This window comes from Chaetodon auriga, chromosome 6 (assembly GCF_051107435.1).
Source record: "Chaetodon auriga isolate fChaAug3 chromosome 6, fChaAug3.hap1, whole genome shotgun sequence".
Taxonomy (NCBI): domain Eukaryota; kingdom Metazoa; phylum Chordata; class Actinopteri; order Chaetodontiformes; family Chaetodontidae; genus Chaetodon; species Chaetodon auriga.
This window is the reverse complement of record NC_135079.1, coordinates 22,156,190-22,174,539: the sequence shown is the minus strand read 5'-3', so window position 1 is coordinate 22,174,539 and position 18,350 is coordinate 22,156,190. Positions and strand designations below refer to the sequence as shown.

The window sequence follows — 18,350 nt, the reverse complement described above, 5'->3', positions numbered from 1 at the left end:
GAGTGTCTTTGTAAAGTATCACCTTGAGTGTCTGAACTCCACTGGAGCGATGGACGGTGCATGGTGGTGGAGAAAGCTGACTAACTCCAAAATCAGCTTGATTATGAGTAAATACATGTGATTCACATCATACTCATCAAGCTATTCAGTGGCTCCACTCATTTATTCAGGGTTTTCCTTTCATTTGTGTACACACTATTTCACTGATCAACAGGTGGCGGTAACATGGCAGGTTATGCTGCAGTGTGCTAGTAAAGGCAGGGAAGAAGAAGACTGCAAGAGAGTAAACATGGACAGAAACAAAGCTGGATTTAAAGGTGCAATGGGTACAATATGGCCAGAATTTTAGGTTAAAACATTCAAAAAATGAACTAACATCAACAGAAAGTGAAGAAGTATCAGTTCTCTACTGAAATTAGCATGCTAACCAGCTAGCCCTGGCCCATCCCGTCTCATAAAACACCTCTGTACCTGATCGCCTGAGAGTTAATTAGTTTCACCTGTTAGATGTGTATGAGCAGCAAGTTTGTTATGCTCCACAAGCTCTAAAATAATAAAGAAACTAAACAAACTCACTCCCCTGTTCCAACGATCACCAGCTCAGGTTTGGCTGAAATAAACCCTCATTCATTGATTTAGATTTCTGGCTGTAGATGCTGCTTTTCCACACTGGACATGCTCCACCTTCCTCTTGCTCCTCTCCAGTCACCTCGGTACGTTAACCCCCATCCTCAGACTGGCCCCCGCTGGCCTCAGAGGCTGTGTTTGATTCACACATTGTACCTTTAAAAAACTTTAAAAAATCTTTTTTGCACGTTTCATGTGGAAGGAAATGTATTCATCACATTTGTTCGAGCTCAAGGATGCACTCAGTACACACACAGGAATCTGAACTTCACATACACTAATTTTGTAAAGAAGTTTGACAGTGCATCATAATCTTTAATAAGACGACCATATGCTTTGTATGTACAATGTTTATCTGCAAAGTAACTGTTAGCTACAGCTGTCAAATACATATAGTGGAGGGGTTTGTGTTTGTGTCCAGATGTTTTTAGAAAGTCTTTCAAATTATAGCAGAATGGGTACCAATCACAGAGTACCCATCATCTGTCGCACAGCCAGGTAAAGGTGCAGCAACACATCGTAAGGTGCCGCTCTATTAAACTGACTGAGAGCAGGTCTGAATTTCCACTGCATTATACACTGCATCTTTTTCTTATTCACCGTGTGCTGCAGTGTTTCAGAGTTCTTCTGTCTTCACGTGTGTGCGTGTGTGTGTGTGTGTGTGTGTTAGTAAATGGATGTGGGGGTTGACATGGTTCTCTCTCAGAGGAAGTCTGTGGTTGGGCCGTTTCTGCATATTTTCCCCTCTCTCTCTCTCACACACACACACACACACACACACACACACACACACACACACACACACACACGTTTTCCCTGTCAAGCCAAATGAAGCTTTCTTTTAAAAGCACTGTGCACCCCCACAGATGTGGAAGCCATCTCTCTCTCTCTTTCACATCACTCTCTAACACACACACACACACACACACGCACACACACACACACACACACACACACACACACACACACACAGAAAAACATTCACTCAAAAATAAACACAAAAACCCACAGTCTCTTGGAGTGCGGGCTTCCCTGCAGCCCCGGTGCAGTGTGGGTAGCTGTGGTAAAAGAGGTCCCTGTGAGAGGCTGTCCAAAAATAGCCTGAGTAAAAATGCAGGAACGTGGATCTTGCCCACGATCACACAGAAAAATCCCGTCATCTGTGTGTTTGTGTGTGTGTGTGTGATGGGGGGGACTTTTATTCTGTTAATTTATTCCTAAATACTTGTTTACTCGGATAAAAATACCACCTGAAAGCTTTGTACCCTGGGAAAAACACAGTGTGGGTTTCACTGCCTCTCACTGTCTGTTGTCTCTTCCTCATAGAAATCAGTGTCATGGGAAAGAGGAACACAATGAGACAGAAAAAAGAAAAAGAAAGAGGGCAAATGTGATTTCATCTTGTTCTTTATCAAGTTCTTTTGTCACATTTTTGGCTGAAAGACAAGTTCATACAGCTGTGTTTAAGTAAGACTGTGTGTCTATGCATATTTTCTCAGCCTGATAGTGTTTAGATAAATGATTTATTTCAGAGGAGTCCTGAGGAAACAAAATGAAGTCAGCCAGAATGACCCAATAAGAGCAGTTCGACTTAAGCAAACAGCAAAAACAAAGAGCTGAAAGACGCTGAAAAGCTCTGCAGGACGTAGGGAAACTGCAGAGTTGAGTGATAATTCTTGCTAATTCTGCTTTAAAATGAAGCAGATTGTGTTTGGAGGTAAAAATGACATATAAATGCACAACACAGCGCTAGTCACAGACAAAAATCTATGACATAACAAGGTAAATACAGGACTCGTTCCTGAAATAGCTCCAGAGAAGGGTAAAATTCCACTACCTGGCCAAACTCCCTGGATGTTGTCCCGAAAAGATCATCTTGTCTCTTAACAAGACAGTTTTTATTGCCAAATGTTGAGAAACAGTTGAGTTTAGTCCCCATGTCAGCAGCTTGAATTTACCCACAGCAGCTAAGACAGACTGCCAAATGCAAGCACAGTAATGGTCCTACACATATACACATTCCCTCAGCTCTCTCAGACACACACACACATTTAGTGTTTACATTGCTGCCCTCCTGGCATAGAGCCATAGCCATGTAATATAAGCAGGAGTTAAGAAAGAGACACAGTCTGACCCTCCTGTCTGTCTGACAGTCTGACGCTGTAAACTGGGCTTACTGTGCTGCTCAGTGCACATGATATGGAATCCACCTCTGGTTCACTCATTATCATGGCACACTCTCTCACTAACCTGCTCTCCCCTGCACAGATAAAGACAAACAAAGGAACATGACTTTTCTTTTCAATAGATAAATAAGTAAAACAGGAGCGGAGAGCTTTGCAGGCTGAGACCATTATCCCAGGATAAAAGACCACAAAGTCATAGTATTTTAGCTGCCAGTGTGTGAATAAAGCCACTGAATAAGTCACAGACCCTGGTCAACAGCCATGAATATTAACACACACACACACACACACACACACACACACACACACAAAAGACGAAAAGAAGAAAATGTTTTTAGGCATATGGTGTTTACTTTGGATCACTTTGTCTCCACAAAGTCCAATACAAATGCTTACTTTTCCACTAAAGCAGGACTGACAATCAGCAACAGCACACACACACACACACACACACACACACACACACACACACACACACACACACACACTTCAACATGCACAGATTTGTACAAATGTATTCTTGCACACACTCATATAGACACACTAAGCTCAAGTGATTTTGCACGTGCACGCATATGTAAATGCATGTGTGTTTGTGTGTGTGTGTGTGTGTGTGTGTGTGTGTGTGTGTGTGTGTTTTACTAGCCCAACACTCAATTGTACTGGAGAGGTTTTGACGTAGTTGGTGGTTTTTCCTCTTTCACAGCAGTAATAGTGGGGGTAGGGAGGAGATCTCCCAGACACAGAGCTCTTTATTATTCTGGAGAAACAGCTGACGGTTCCTGACTTCAGAATTGCAATTTCATTTATAACTCTAGGTGAAATTAGCTGCTTCTCCTTCCTAAGGCGAATGTTCAGTTGGCCGATATTTTTTTCAGTCATGAGAAAGAGAAAATCAGTCTTGTCTGGTTCTGGAAAAGCACCAGATCTCAGTCTGTTTGTCTTTTGCTTTCATCAGTCTTGTTTTCCATGTAGCTGAACACCATAGACTTTCTAAAGAAGAGAGAGTTTTAAACAGTAGCAGCAGAACAAACAGCACACATGCTCAAAGAAATGCAGAAAAAAAATGCTAAGCTAATGCTAAGGTTCAAATGTGTTGCACTCCTGAAAGTATAGTACAGTGCTGCAGTGATGTCGTGCAAATGAAGAGAAACCTGCCACTGGCATTAATCTCGCTCTCTTTCTCTCTCTCTCTCTCTCTCTCTCTCTCTCTCTCTCTCTCTCTCTCTATCTGTGTGTGTCTCTCTCTGTCTCTCCCCTCCAGGTCCATTTAAAGGCTCCTATGATCTTGAACGGGGTGTGTGTGATCTGGAGAGGCTGGATCGACCTACAGAGGCTGGACGGGATGGGATACCTGGAGTACGATGAGGAGAGGGCGCAGGTAATGCAACCCACGCATCCAGACAGAGGAATGTATCTGTATAAACAGAAAAACTCTCCACATCCTCCTGTTCTCTCACCTTCCTCTTTTTCTCTTGAATTCATATCTCTGCCTGTGTCCCTGTTTGAAGAGGAACTACATCAAAGTCTGTTTACAGGTCTTTGGGGAGTACTGCTGCAAGTTGTATGAGGCTTTGTGTGGCTCCAGATGGAGCTGCGCAAAGTCTGATAAATTGCTTTAAGTCATGTCACTTGAGTCAGCGTCAGTTGGGTCTGAAGACTGAAAAAGAAAAAAAACATGGAGGTGTTAGGAAAAAGGGATCTTATCAGGCCTCTGTAGCCCGCTGCTCATCTCCGCTTGAGGCGAGCATCCTGAGGCTATGCTAGCTGCTACTTGTATAATATGTCTGATTCTGTGACTGGATTGTTGGCAGTCGAGTTGCATTCTGGATAATGTAGGCGCCAGGTTTTGACAAGGAAGAAGAATGCGTGTCTTAAAGATGATCCATTATGACTCAGTGTTAAAGCGCTGCAATGCTAAATCTGTGGAGTGTTCCTTTAAACAAAAGAAGTATCTGCTTTACAATGTATGTACAGCCTGTCTCTTTTATCATTAGGACCTCAAGCAAAAGATAGAAAACTGAACTCACTCTTACTCTCTACCTGTCCATATGTGTGTATGTGTGTGTGTGCGTGTTTGTGTGTGCGTGCAGCATGAGGATGCTTTGGCCCAGGCAGCATTCGAAGAGGCTCGACGCAGAACCAGAGACTTTGAAGACAGAGATCGATCACACAGAGAGGATCTAGAGGTGAGAGGGACGTGCACTGCTGCTGTTTTCCAAAAAGACAAGTGGACTGTTACTGCACAGTGTAGCTTCAGCTGCCACAGGACGAGTCTGCCTCCTCTTTAGACCTATCTTAGCCTCGCAAAGCCAGTCTAAATGTCAGAAATTGATTTTGCTGTGTTCTGGGAGTCATGTGCTCTGTGAACTATGAGCTCTATGTGTACCCTGCGGTTTACAGACAGACAGCATTGGGACTTTCCATTTATTGTTTCACTTCAAACCTGTTGTACCTCTGACCACAACCATCTTCAGTGTTGGGTGTGGCCAGACGTGTGCTCCACGGCACCTGTGAGCACACGAAAGAGTGATGATTCAGTGGTCACACCCTGAGTACACTTCTGCATCACTGGAGGTCAGCAAAAACAAGACTTTCAGTTGCTCTTCAGTCACTTTGTAAAGTAACTGCATGACGTTGGAACGGGAAGCAAAGGCAGCAAACGTAGACATTCGAGCAGGTCGCACATTCATCGCATTCATGTGTTATCGCACGTGTGATAGAAACGTGTTATCTCCTGTTCAGACGATTTGAAGTGATGCAGACCGCAGCGAGCGAAGTGAAATCTCAAGTCTGTGGGCTGGCTTTGCAAGGCTAGACTTACCCAACTGGAAATTTGCAAATAGTATTTTCAGATTTGAAAATTCATCTGTTGATCATCAAAGCAGCTGACTAATGGTACAGTTTGCTTTGTCTTGGTTGTAAACCACTCCGACATTTATTTGGTGCTCTTCAATGACAAATATCGAAGTAAAATTAAGAGCAAATTTGTTGATACTTTTTACAGAAATTAATTTTTGCAGATCCTGTATCTGTTCTACATTAATTACTAATAGCAGGTCTGTATTGGTTGGTGTTCAGAGAAGACTGAACACCATATCACTGAAGCCACAGAGTCAAATTTCCAGTCGGACTTTCTTTGCTTAGCGCTTGGGGTGGCTTAGGGTTGTGTGATGTGTGGGTGTGTGCTTTAGTTATTCTTTATTTAAACAGTATTTTTGCAGTTTGAGTCATAGGTTTAGTGCATGATCAGTTAGACGATGAATCTAAAGTGCTAATTGATATGATTTGATATTATTGAACTATTGAATGACTGACTCAGTTTTGTCAGGTGTCCCGAAAGCCTCAGAGGGGAAAGTAGTTTATTCACAGAAAAAGAACTTCAATCCGATGAACCAACATAACAGCAATTTTAAAAATTTGAAATCCAGAAATGTGAATTGTCCGGAGATTTGTTCTGAAGTTGCATTTCATGTGTTGAATGATCATTGTGTACGAAGTTGTGTTGCCTCTTACATTCACACAGATTCAGATTCAGAACTTTGTACGCTGTCACCTCGAATTCTGAAATCGTCCCAAATGTATTTGATTACTTGAGACAAACTCACTTTCCCAGCAAGGCTTTGGGGAGATCGATGGCACCGTTCCTAAGCTGACGCCCTACGAATGAACCCCAAATTGTTTATTTTTTAGGACCCTGTGGTTTCTAAAATCTGGGACTGATGACACACAGACAGACAGCCAGCAGAAAAGAACAGGGTCTGTGTCCTTCATTTCTCACCATCTATCACACTGTCATGCACTAAACCACCCTGTGTGTGTGCATGTGTGTATGTGTGTGCGTGTGTGTGTGTGTGTGTGCGTGCGTGTGTGTGTGTCCACCTGTTAAATTTATGTATGTGCATTCTTGTGTTCGTCCATCGTTATTTGTGTGTGTCTGTGACCACAGCCAGCTGTCTGTTTGTTTTTGTTGTCACGTCTGTGTGTGTTTGTTATTGTGTGTGTGTGTGTGTGTGTGTGTGTGTGTGCGTTCATGAATGTGCATGCACTTCTAAAGACTATAATATCTGCTCATGCTTGTTTAAAGCTTGTGTGGTGTGAGATGTGACCATCTCATGGCCAGTTTGCACAACACACACACGCACACACACTCATGGAGACCTACCACAGCTTTGCGGCACATGGTCCTGCAGGAAGTAGAGAGGGAGTAAGAGAAGAGAAGGCGATGAGAAGCACAGATGAGTACAGCGGCACGACAGGAAAGAAAGAAAAGAAAGAGTCATTTATTGAATGTCGTCTTTCATCTGACTGATCTCATGTTTCTTCCCTGAGGCTGTCCGAGAAAAAGAAAACCTTGTGTCTGCTGCTGAATCAATATACGTACCATCACTATCCCCTGAAAGCCCATATACACTAAAAAATAAGGGTTTAGGACTGAAATTGATTTATTTTCAGTTTTGGCATAAAAAATATAAACTATGTCCCACTTTAGGTTATATCCTAGTCCCATACATCACTGCCTCACACCTCACCTTTCTCTCACTGGCAGAGACTTCATCTCTTCTACAGATGTGTAAAATTAGTGAATATCCTCTAACACCTGAACCTGGACGGAGTCAGGATAGCTCTTTCCCTCTGCTTCCAGCTTTTAAGCTACGCTAAACTAACAGCTGCAGCATCACACTTAACGGACCAGTTAGAGAGTGTTATCAGTCTTCTCATTCAGCTCTCTTCAAGGCGTCGTTTTTTTTATTTTTTGCTTTAGCTGCAAGCTAGCATTTTCTCTGTGGCCTTCAAAAATGACTTTCTCTCTCTGTCACCACGAGTGATGTGCTCTTTTTATCAAACACCTCTCTTTGCATCCACTTCACTCCCTGACATTTTAGATGAATGCCCAGAATCACCAAAGAAACCAATGCTGGTCCTTTTTCTGCCGAGTAAACAAAGTTCTGTGGGTAAAAAAGAAAAGAAACTCTTCTTACTCCAACTCAGAAATATCGTATTTGTCCATTCCAAATAGAGAGCATGTGCGTGTTTTTAATAATCACTTGCTGGGACAAATCCTAACTGATTAGCTCATCTCTGCAGCTCTCCCTCGATTAAGTAATTTCAGAGTTTAAGAATGTTATTGAAAGGCTTTCACTCCAACTCCTAAAGTCAAACACCAGAACACCAGAATTTTAGTTGGCTTATGACTGATTTCCTCCTCTGACAAGATTGCTAATATATATATCTATATATATAGATATATATATGTATGTGTGTGTGTGTGTGTGTGTGTGTGTGTGTAATTTCTCCCTTGATACATCATAAATTGAAAACAGTTTAAAGTTTGACTCTACAAATACCATACATCCTAAAATATCTCACTAGGTATCTCAATAACAAATTGCACAGTCCTTAACAATTGAATCTTATCATCTTGAGGTATTTGGCTGATAATTAATTAACTGAGGCCCTGGATATACTGTGTGTTCAAAAAAAAAAAAAAAAGACATGCAGTAGAGTGTTTCTGGCATATATGTTTGTGGAGAGATGCTCTGTAGGCCTGTGTTAGCACCGGTTCATCATGTTTTATCTGTTGTGCAGTGCAGTACTGACCTCTATAGAGTGTAGTTGGGGAACAGATGAAGAGTAATGGGGAGTTAATATTTGAAAAAAAAAAAAACTGCCTGTTGTAATAAGCAACAGAAATACTCCTATTGTCTTGCAGAGGATGCCCATGGGAACCAAATGTCAGAGATAAGCTAGTAAGAAAAGAGTCGTCGCAGTGGGATCCTGCAACTCTGCTCTGAGCTGTGTCTTTGGGTGTGACCAACGAACATTGCTGAATAGCTGCACAGATTCAGCCTCTGCATTTCTGTGGTCTGAACTCCACCTCGCTCTCTGTCTGTCTTTCTGTCTGCAGCTCTCGAGTTAGCCAGTCATCCAGATATCTCTCTGTCTATGCTGCATGCAAGTCAAAGGCACAGTTCACTTCTTCCTCTGTCTATCAGCAGTCACTACGTTCTGTTTGGACTTGTTGCATACTATACATTTAATGGAATGAAGTGAAATTATTCCACCTATATTTGCAGTCTGTATTTGTGGAACATACATTTTGATTTCTTCTGGCAGAAAAGCAGAAGATGTGACAGAGGAGGAAATGTGAAGGAGTTAAGTAAAGCAAGGCGTGGGATGAAGGGGTGGCATGCTGTCGGCGTGCATACTCCATCCTCAAATATTAATCTGCCAGCAAAGTGTTTAAAAATGCTATATAAACAACATTTCAGTATAATGTACATGGCTGGAGAATATATGAGGCCTTGACTGATATACGGTGAATGATATTTAGACTGAGTTGGCCACAAGTGGTATTCACCATCTTACAGTTGAACATTTTCAAGCCAAAATCTCAAACTGAAACATCTCACTCAAACCCAGAATGAGGAAGATTTAACAGGTTATCAGTAGCTACAGATGAAACTGTCATATTTAGAAGAAATGCCGCTGGGGAAAATGATGTCTCTCCGGCTTCGAATCCATTTCTTTTATTGGCTTGAGTAAGTTTCATTACAGTAAAGCTCAGCAGGAAAACGCTGATGTCTTTTTTTCACTGCTGCGCTCACTGAATATAAAGCTGTTTCCCCTTCAGTTCCTGAAGCCTTGTCATTTTGGCAGATACAACATTTTTCATCCAAAAGCAGTCATATTCCAGTCATTCAAGGTCAGAAGGTACCTGTCAGGATGATGGATGGAGAAGCGATAGATCGAGAAGAAATGTGCCTTTTAACTCCACGCACGCACACACGCGCACACACACACACGTATACACACACTTCTCCAAGTGCTCAGCAGAAAGACATTTGTTGGTGAATGATGAGCTGGCACTGAAAGCATTAATATATCATTAGTATTGATCGCCATCAGACCCCCTGCTTTGACTTACACTCACACACACACATACACAAATAACCACACACACACACACACACACACACACACACACACACACATATACACACATATTCAGAGACACATTCAGTTACTGGACAAACACATATGTGTACAAATTCGCAGATACAGCAAATCTGCTCTGACTTTAACACACACACACACACACACACACACACACACACACACTTCTCCAGTATTGAGTTGTGGTTAAGCAGCCTATAGTGGCCCAGCAGGCTTCCATCTGCGTGTGGATCGATACAGAAAGTTCTCCTGCCCTTATGATTAGCAGAAACACTCCCCTCCACCAAGACAAACGCACGACTGACGGCCGTGATGCAGCAGCAACAGTGATGTGAAAACAGAGGAGATTTGGTCACAGCTGTGCGCAGCTTTGTTTTTACCTCAGACACTCAGAGCCCTCTGTCCTCACATTTCTACAGGCTGGCTTTTATAGAATTTGTCATGGATCATATTTCAGTCTTGTCCATGTCTCTCATGTGAGTGTATTTTAAGTCATTCCAGACTAAAAATAGCACTATCTGATGCTGTAAATTGTAAACAGATAAGCGAGTGTTTGCTGAAAGGAACAGGTTTAATAAGTTGGAAATCTTGTGGTTTTCATTTGAGTCACTGTTAATGTAATTCGTTCCACCAGTGCCTTTCCTGCTATGACAAGTCAACATGTCAGCTGTCTACCAATCAGATTCATTTAGGAACAATAAAAAAGAAGCAGTGCTCTGATGGGTTTGTCAAGATACAGATGAATTGATAAAGGATGTTTTGGCCACACTGACCTATTAACACCTTTTAAGTCTTTATACTTAACATATTAGCAAACAGCTTAATTACGTATCCAACAGTTAAATGGAGCAACTTTAGCATTCACTTGCAGTTCTGTTTCTGGCCTCCTGGATGAGTGTAAAATATTTACTCTCCTTGTAGCTCTGTTTTTGGTCTCCACCAACCCCTGAGGAAGATATCTGACTCTTCAGCTGCTAGACCACATTCACCAGCTAGGAGGACACTAGCTGGACATTTAGCGTTAGTGCACACTGGATTTATCAGAGTGAGAGTGGACGAAAACAGTGACATAAAGGCACGAAACCCAGAACGATGAGCAAAACATGCTATGAAGTTCTGAGAGAAACTGTAGGTTCAAATGCTAATTTTCCATGAATTCATCATGACAAACGACCCCTTTCACGTACAAGTAGTCATGAGATCCATTGTTAATATGAAAACAGTGATTATAGCAGCTTCGGCTTAGGTTTGGTAGACATGCCACTCGTCCATCCACCACCACCTCAGTCTCCACAACGTTTTCCTCCCTACATTAATATGGCACTCCCTCTTGCATTGACTGTGAACCTGCTGCAGAATCATCCAGTATGAACCTAAGTTCAAGGGAGACGGGGCTGACACAAGCACAGATGTCGCTGCATTGAACAGTTAAGAGTTGACTTCATCGTGACCCCGCCGTGATCCAAAATCCGGTCATTCTAATTGGGCCACACATGAGTATTTTGATAATGCAGCAGAGGAGACAGACAGAAACTGGAGTCAGTCTGGCTGTGAGGACTCAAAATGGTAGTATGACATACTGTACGTGTGTGTGCATGTGACTGTGTGTATGTTGCTATTATGGTGAGTCGTTGAGATGACACAAACTACATTCCTGTTGAACTAAGCAACCCCTTTACTATCTCTGTCTGCATTTCTGTCTGCTCTGCTCGCTGCCTCACCTCTTGCCACACTTTGTCACCCCTCTCTCCTTTCTCCCTCTTCCTCCCCGCTCCCAATTTCCCTCAGCTATCACTTAAGTGTAAACATATAACCACAAGTATTTTTTACAGCAGGAGCAGGCCATGCCACAGGCTCACAAACACACACACACACACACACACACACACACACACACTACACCCGGTCATGAAATATATTTAAAAGTCTTGTCATGCTGATGGCTTCTAATGGTGACCTAATGATCTACGTGGTGTGTGCACGCACGTGTGTGTGCACGTATGTCTGCCAGTATGTCTGTCTGTCTGTCTGCCTCTCTGTCTGTCTGTCTGTCTGTTTGTCTGTCTGCTACCTTGACTAAAATACCAACATCAGTAAAGTGTATAAACAGTATCACGGAGCCTTGTTGTGATGCCGTTCTCTGGCTCCCTCCACTGACACTTTATGGAACTGCAACTTCTTTTTAGTTGGTTCCACATCAGCCTCGATTTACATGAGCTCAATCATTACACACTAATCAAGCTTGTTTGTCCTGCATGTCTGATATGAATGAGTGTGTGTATGTATATATTGGCTGTTGCTAGCCATTTCACAGTGAGTTGTAACAGATGTGTGAGTTGTGTTAAACACATTCATAGACACTGTTTAAAAGATGAATATAAATGATTACAACTCTCATACAGTGCATTCATTAACTGTTTATACACGAGCTTGATAGCAGATGCTTTTTAGGTTGTTTATCTACTGCTTCTAAAAGTTCGGTGTTTTCCAATCTGTAAACAAACCAGTCTCACGTACCTCACCTCACTGTTAGTGATGCTGAAAACCGTGAAGTGTATCATTTCAAGGGATTCAAGTGAAGTGTTACAAGTGTGTCTTTGTACCTGTTAATGCTTGAAAAATTGTACTTAATTTGTCTCTCTCCCTCTGACCCCTTTCTTGCTGTCTTTCACGCATCTTTCTTCCTCTCTTTTCACCTGTCTCATCCTCACTCTTGCCTCTTCTCCTTCTTCTCTTTCCTCCCCCACCTTTCATCCTTCCATCCCTCTCTCTCCCCAGTCCAGACGACAGCAGGACCCCAGCCCTGGCTCAAACATGGCCAACGCTGACGTGGAACACAAGATGCGCTGAGGAGGATGAGGATGAGGAAGTAGTGGGAGGAGGAAGAGGAGAAAACCAGTGCTGGCTGTCCATTCACTTTCAATACAATCAGCTGAAACACATTGTCAACTGAAACTGCAATTGTAGACCATTTGTTCACCAGTTTTTCCTAACAGGTTTGATATGATCGTTTTTACACGCCAAACATTTTTGCGACGATTAAATGTAGCAGACAGTGACTTCCTGAACTGATTGAATTGAAAGTGAAGCAAGCCCTAGAAAAGAAGGATTAAAAAGAATAGGGACACAGTAGACCTGGGCAAAAAGTAGTTGAACATATTTAAATACAGAGGAAGGAACATGAGCTTTACCATTATAGTGCAAATGTGACACATCAGAGTTGAAGTTGTTTCTTGAGTCAAATGAGTGTTTCAGATATGTAAAGTAGATATCAAGTCATTCAAAACCTTTTCTTTTATTTTTTTTGTCCAGGTCTTAAGGGATTCGATGGATTTAAGTAGTTTGAAATACCAAAAATCTATTTTTTATCAATACAGATGTTGAGAATAGAGGGGTTATTAAGGAGGGAAGGGGAGGACGAACAGACGCTAGAAGGAGCAGAAGGAGGAGAGCTTTGTTTGGCTCAGGGTCACGGTCAGGGCTCATTGGTCAGGACTACCAGGAGAGCATGCCTCAAAGGTGAGGAGTTGATAGTTTGTTTGGGGGGGGGGGGGGGTCCACGTAGTTCAGTGTTGTGCAACACTTCATATTTGTGAACATGCCCTCATTAGCCCCACTATGCCTAGCTCATTTCCTGAAACCTGCTGTTTTCTTAGACCAAAGTTCACTTTGCTGGAAAGGGAGGGAGGGGGGAGGAAAGGAGGGAGGGAGGGAAGGAGGGAGGGAGGGAGGGAAATAAACAATGGGGAAACTGACTCACATTTTAAAACATGGGCAGGTGGGAGGAGAGCATACGGAGAGAACTGTGCCACGTTGGTGGAGTAAGAAGTGTTTGCTGTACTTTGATATTCATGATCCCTTTAAAACATCACTATGGTGAGATGCCCTGACTGTAGAATCACAGGTCATGTAGCAACAACCTCGAGGCACGACAGTGAAAAACCGAACTGCTGCAAACTCTGAGGTGGCATCAGGGGGGATCAATTCAAACATCCTTTGTCTTCTGAGGGGTTTTGCACTATGTGATACAATCAGTCTTGTTCCCCACATGGATTTTTCTTTATATGCATGAAACCAAACACAGGCCTACCTAAGTTCTTCATTGTTCCCTATGCAGCCTATTTATCGTGAGAGCACTCTGTATGCAGCGCTTTGATAAGGAATAACTGGGTGATTCAAAGCTATTTCATTGTGAAGCCAAATTTAGGATTTTAGCTCCTGGACCTGAACAGTTGCGTGTTCAATGCTAAATTAGTGTCCTAATGAGACTCTTGAGCAGACAAAACACCTCTTTGCAGAGGCTCACATGCTGCCCCGGTGTGACTTTCAAGTAAAGAAGAACATTAATAGTGCATGAAGGTGGTGACCAGCGCTGTCCAGTGAAAACCACGTAGCTTCAAAATTCATTTTAAATTTTGGAAGTTTGCAGATAGATGGTTTTCACTGGACAGTGCTGAGAGGTTAAATGCTACTATTCACATGGATTTCAGCCAAAACTCATCATACACATAAGCTGCATGTGTCACACATGATGTCTGTCACTTCTACTGTGGATACATTTGATTGCAATCAGTAATTTATTGGCTCAGTCCATAGACTGTGCTGTCTATGGTGGCAGTTATCAATCAGTTGATCAATCAGTCACCCAGATATTCCTCATCATTTGCACTGTAAAAGCCTAAATGCAGCCTAAATACTATTCCCTGTCCTGTTACAGCACTAGTGTAATGAAATGGTATTTTTTTTGTTATCTTATCTTTTTGTTTGTGTGAAAGTCATGATGTTTACTTTTTATATTACTTCTCACCTCTGTATTCGTTTTTGTTCATCTTTCGGCTTCGTTAAGAACTAGTAGTAGCAGCGGTAGGCTATTTTATGTAAAGTTGAGTTGAAAATTACGAAATGTCTCCAGAAATTTGGGAGTTTTGAGGATTTTCGTTGCTTTTGTTTTTTCATTGTTTCATGTGTTCCTTTTGTTAATGTTATTTTGATTTTTTTCTTAAGGAAATCCACTTCCTGGGTTAAATACATTGAATGTGGATTGACTCCTGTTGGATTGAGTCCTGTTTCTGGGCGATATAAATGTTTTTATGTTGTGCAACTAGAAGCTCATTTCAATTTCCAGTTTTACATTTAGTGCACTCAATGGTTTTATTGTTATTATAACCAAGAAAATCTTTTGTTTATTCATGCTTCTCTTTTTTCTCAGTCTGACTTTTGAGAATTTTAATGAGCTTTACAAAGAAAACTGGTGATTTTTTTTTTTTATCCATTGATAGCCATGTGTTTGTAACATTTTTCAAGAAGTAAAGAAATGTTATTGCTAAAAATAGTTGAAATGGAAATAAAAAGTGAACTGAATGCTCACAACATGATAGAACTTGATGACAGGACCCCCGACCTACAGAGAGGTTACATCGCTTTAAAAGACCTCAGGATGCAAAAGAACTGAAATGAACTGTTTAAGCTGCAACAGTAACAAATCTGTCCCACAGCCTCATAAACAAAACAAATTACCAAGTGAGTGGTACAACAACAACAACAACAACAACAAGCAATGTAGGATTTGGATGAATGGGAGGAAAGTTCGCTTTCCCCTTGGCAGCCTTAATCCATTTTTCCTACATAAATTTGGGAGACAAAATATTATATTTTTCCTGCTGATCATGCAAAGTGAGCTGGCCGTGTGACTCTGTGCTTAATCAGTTCAAGAATGTGGAAAACGTGCTCTCTGTCTGAAGGCACCTTCAGTGTGTTAAGTGGTGGATTTTGGTGACTGAGTTTGACGTCGCTATGTTGAAAAGTGCAGCGGATGAGGCGCAGTCGTGAGGTGGCATTAAAGACTTTGAATGAGGATGTGCGGTGGGTGGAGGAACAGAGGAAGGCATTAGAACATGTGGGAGTATAATGGGATGCGGCTCAAGATGAGTGTTCAGGTCATGTTGGGCAAAGATTTACATGCAGAGTGGCTGTTATGTTTCCATGGAGCTGAGTAATTGTGCACTTGCATCCAGTGTTGAAAAGTCCAGCAGTACAGATCAGAAGGTGATTGATTCTGATTTAGTAAGGTGGGGCAGTAAGGTATGAACCAGCACCCAGAGGTGAGGTGTAGGTGGACGGTCAGAGACAGTACAGTTTGGGATGATGTTGCCTGTAGAGGTAGAGGTGCTCAGGCTTTGTGTAGTTTTTTGGAAATCTGTAAGTCGTGAATGAATTGGTTATATCTTACTACAGCTAGACAATGGCCCATCAAGCTGTTTCACAGATAAAGCTGAGAAATAACGTCACTCGTGGGTGACCCTGGGAAATCTGCCATATCTGTAGAAACTGGCACAACTCTTGGTCAACCCTGAAAATCTTCTTTGTGGATTTAAACATTGTGCTCAGGTTAAGAAACATCAACAACAGATTGATTGTAAACGACAAACTACGTCATATTTCTTGGTTGTAGTTAGAAAGTGAGCTCCACAGTGCACCACCCTGTCCCCACTACACCCACCCAGTGTATCATCATATGGTTATTTAGATGGTTAACATGTAAACAACAGAGTTGATACTCCATCCTTCAATTTTCTTAATGCAGGCATTAAGGTAAAAAATGAACCACAAATATTTTCTTTCTTTCTTTCATTTTTATTTTTTATTTTTACCTGTTTATCTTCTTATTTGTTTAATTTATTTATGCTTTGGTTTTACTTAGAGATCCAAAGAAGAACTCTGTGATATTTAGTGGCTTGTACACACTCCCAAAATTTCTCCTCCTCGTGTGTGTGGTCCGTCTTTCCCTCTGTTTTAGGGTTGAGCTTGTCCTCTCGGACAAATCTGAAAAATGAGATATTCAATTCAAAATGTTGGATGTTTTTCATAATAAACGTGTACGAATTCTTGTATTTGTTTCTGTTCTTTACAGTTTACTGCACTTAAAGTGTATACACGGCTCCAGCTGCGCCAGAGAGAGCCACACTTTGCCTGATTTGGTGATGTTTGGTGAAATCATGATTTTCCATGCATAGTTCAGCCCCCCTGCAATTTAATCAGCCAGAAAAGGTGAAAACACTTTGAATAGACCTTTTTCACAGTCTGCATTTTGACTTGAGGAGCAAAGGTACAAATAACATTAATGCTGGCGCCCAGTAAGCCATGTGTGTGACAGTGAGCAGGCATAAACAACACCAGGACCTGAAACTGATCAGTGATTTCATTATTTACAGCTGAGCTTTTTTCTTATGTGCAAATTTAAAATTAATTATTTACTTTGTAAATTACAGTCAGTCATTTATCACTGGTCAGGCCTATATTCTATGCACTGAATCTGAAAAAATAAACTGTCAACAGCCCTGTGCTGTGGATTATCCATGGAGAACACTGCGGGGAACATTGTCTCTAGAGCGAGATGTTGCTGTTGATGCTTTTCAGTGTAATTTTTTTGATGCTTTGAGCACCACAACTGAGCTCCAACTCATCACCGTTGTATTGGGGTGGTGGCAGAAATCTCAAAACCTTGATAAAAAAAAATCAAAACTGTTTGCATGGCTATATACTACTAGACATGTTTGAGAAGACTTGTAATTTGGGTCAAGTGACCAGTGAAACAGATTACTCTGTAAGTGTGTAGTATGGCCAAAATTAAGACTCCACAGAACAGACTCTACATGACGGTAATCATCTGGATACAACACATAGGAGAACAGAGAGAAAGAAGGACAGATCAGCCATCAGGACAGTCTTCACACTTGGGACAAACAGTGACTGTACCAAAGAAAAGATGAAAGAAAGAAGAGTCCAGGCCCCCAAGACAGACTGGTGTTGAGGCTACGAGGGAGGACAAGAGTGAGATTAAGGCCATTACTGGAAAAGCTCTGGGGATGATCTCCAGTTTGCAATTTCAGAAAAAAAAATATAAATAAAAATAAAAATGAAACTAAAGTGTGTGGTATGGAGTAGAAATACTGTAAAATAATCATTTTTTATTATCTCCATTACTGTGTTTGTAGTCTTACTGACAAAGTAATAGATGTGGTGTTAGGATGAAGACCATTCATTTCACACAGAGAACACCAACATACAGTATATTCATACATTAGTATATTTGGGGGGGAAAAACGACTTTGCCAATCTCAAAGAAACTCAAAGATATCTGTCAAAGGATCTGATTATGTTTGTGCTTTGATGTTGCTTTTTGCTTAATTTCCCATAAAAATTTTATTTAAATTGTACATGGAAAACAATTATGGCATATGAGAAAAGGATTCATGAAACATTTTAAACATCTATCCAGATACATATGTTTAAACACAGAGAAGGTCTGTAAAATAAAAATACAAATAATGTTGGCTACATGCATGTACGCCTCGGTTCCATAAAATAAAATAAAGGGGAAATGTAATAAAAACTCTTCCTAAACTAATAAAGAACAAAGTCTGTTGGTCTTTCTCACTTTTTATTAATTTCAGATATAACGCTATCGAATTTGGGTAAGTCGAAGGCCACTTCTCGGTCGACCGTGTCAGCTGATCATGATGTCATCACGTAGAACGTATGAACGTGCGTCCAACACAGGAAGTTGAATTATCAGCTGAT

General features: G+C 41.4%; 1 protein-coding gene across 4 annotated transcripts in view; it reads left to right on the top strand.

The window, feature by feature from the left end:
* Positions 1 to 16,637, top strand: part of cbfb (core-binding factor subunit beta) — a 36,898-nt gene extending 20,261 nt beyond the window's left edge. Inside the window, exons 4-7 of one of the 4 annotated variants that reach the window (XM_076734148.1) lie at positions 4,078 to 4,194; positions 4,907 to 5,002; positions 6,507 to 6,572; positions 12,554 to 16,637. In XM_076734148.1, coding sequence (XP_076590263.1) covers positions 4,078 to 4,194; positions 4,907 to 5,002; positions 6,507 to 6,536 — 243 coding nt within the window. In that variant the 3' untranslated portion in view covers positions 6,537 to 6,572; positions 12,554 to 16,637. Of the gene's footprint in view, positions 1 to 4,077; positions 4,195 to 4,906; positions 5,003 to 6,506; positions 6,573 to 12,548 lie in introns of all 4 variants that reach the window. The other 3 variants (XM_076734147.1, XM_076734146.1, XM_076734145.1) reach the window with 3 other exon arrangements.
* The last annotated feature ends 1,713 nt before the right edge of the window (positions 16,638 to 18,350 follow it).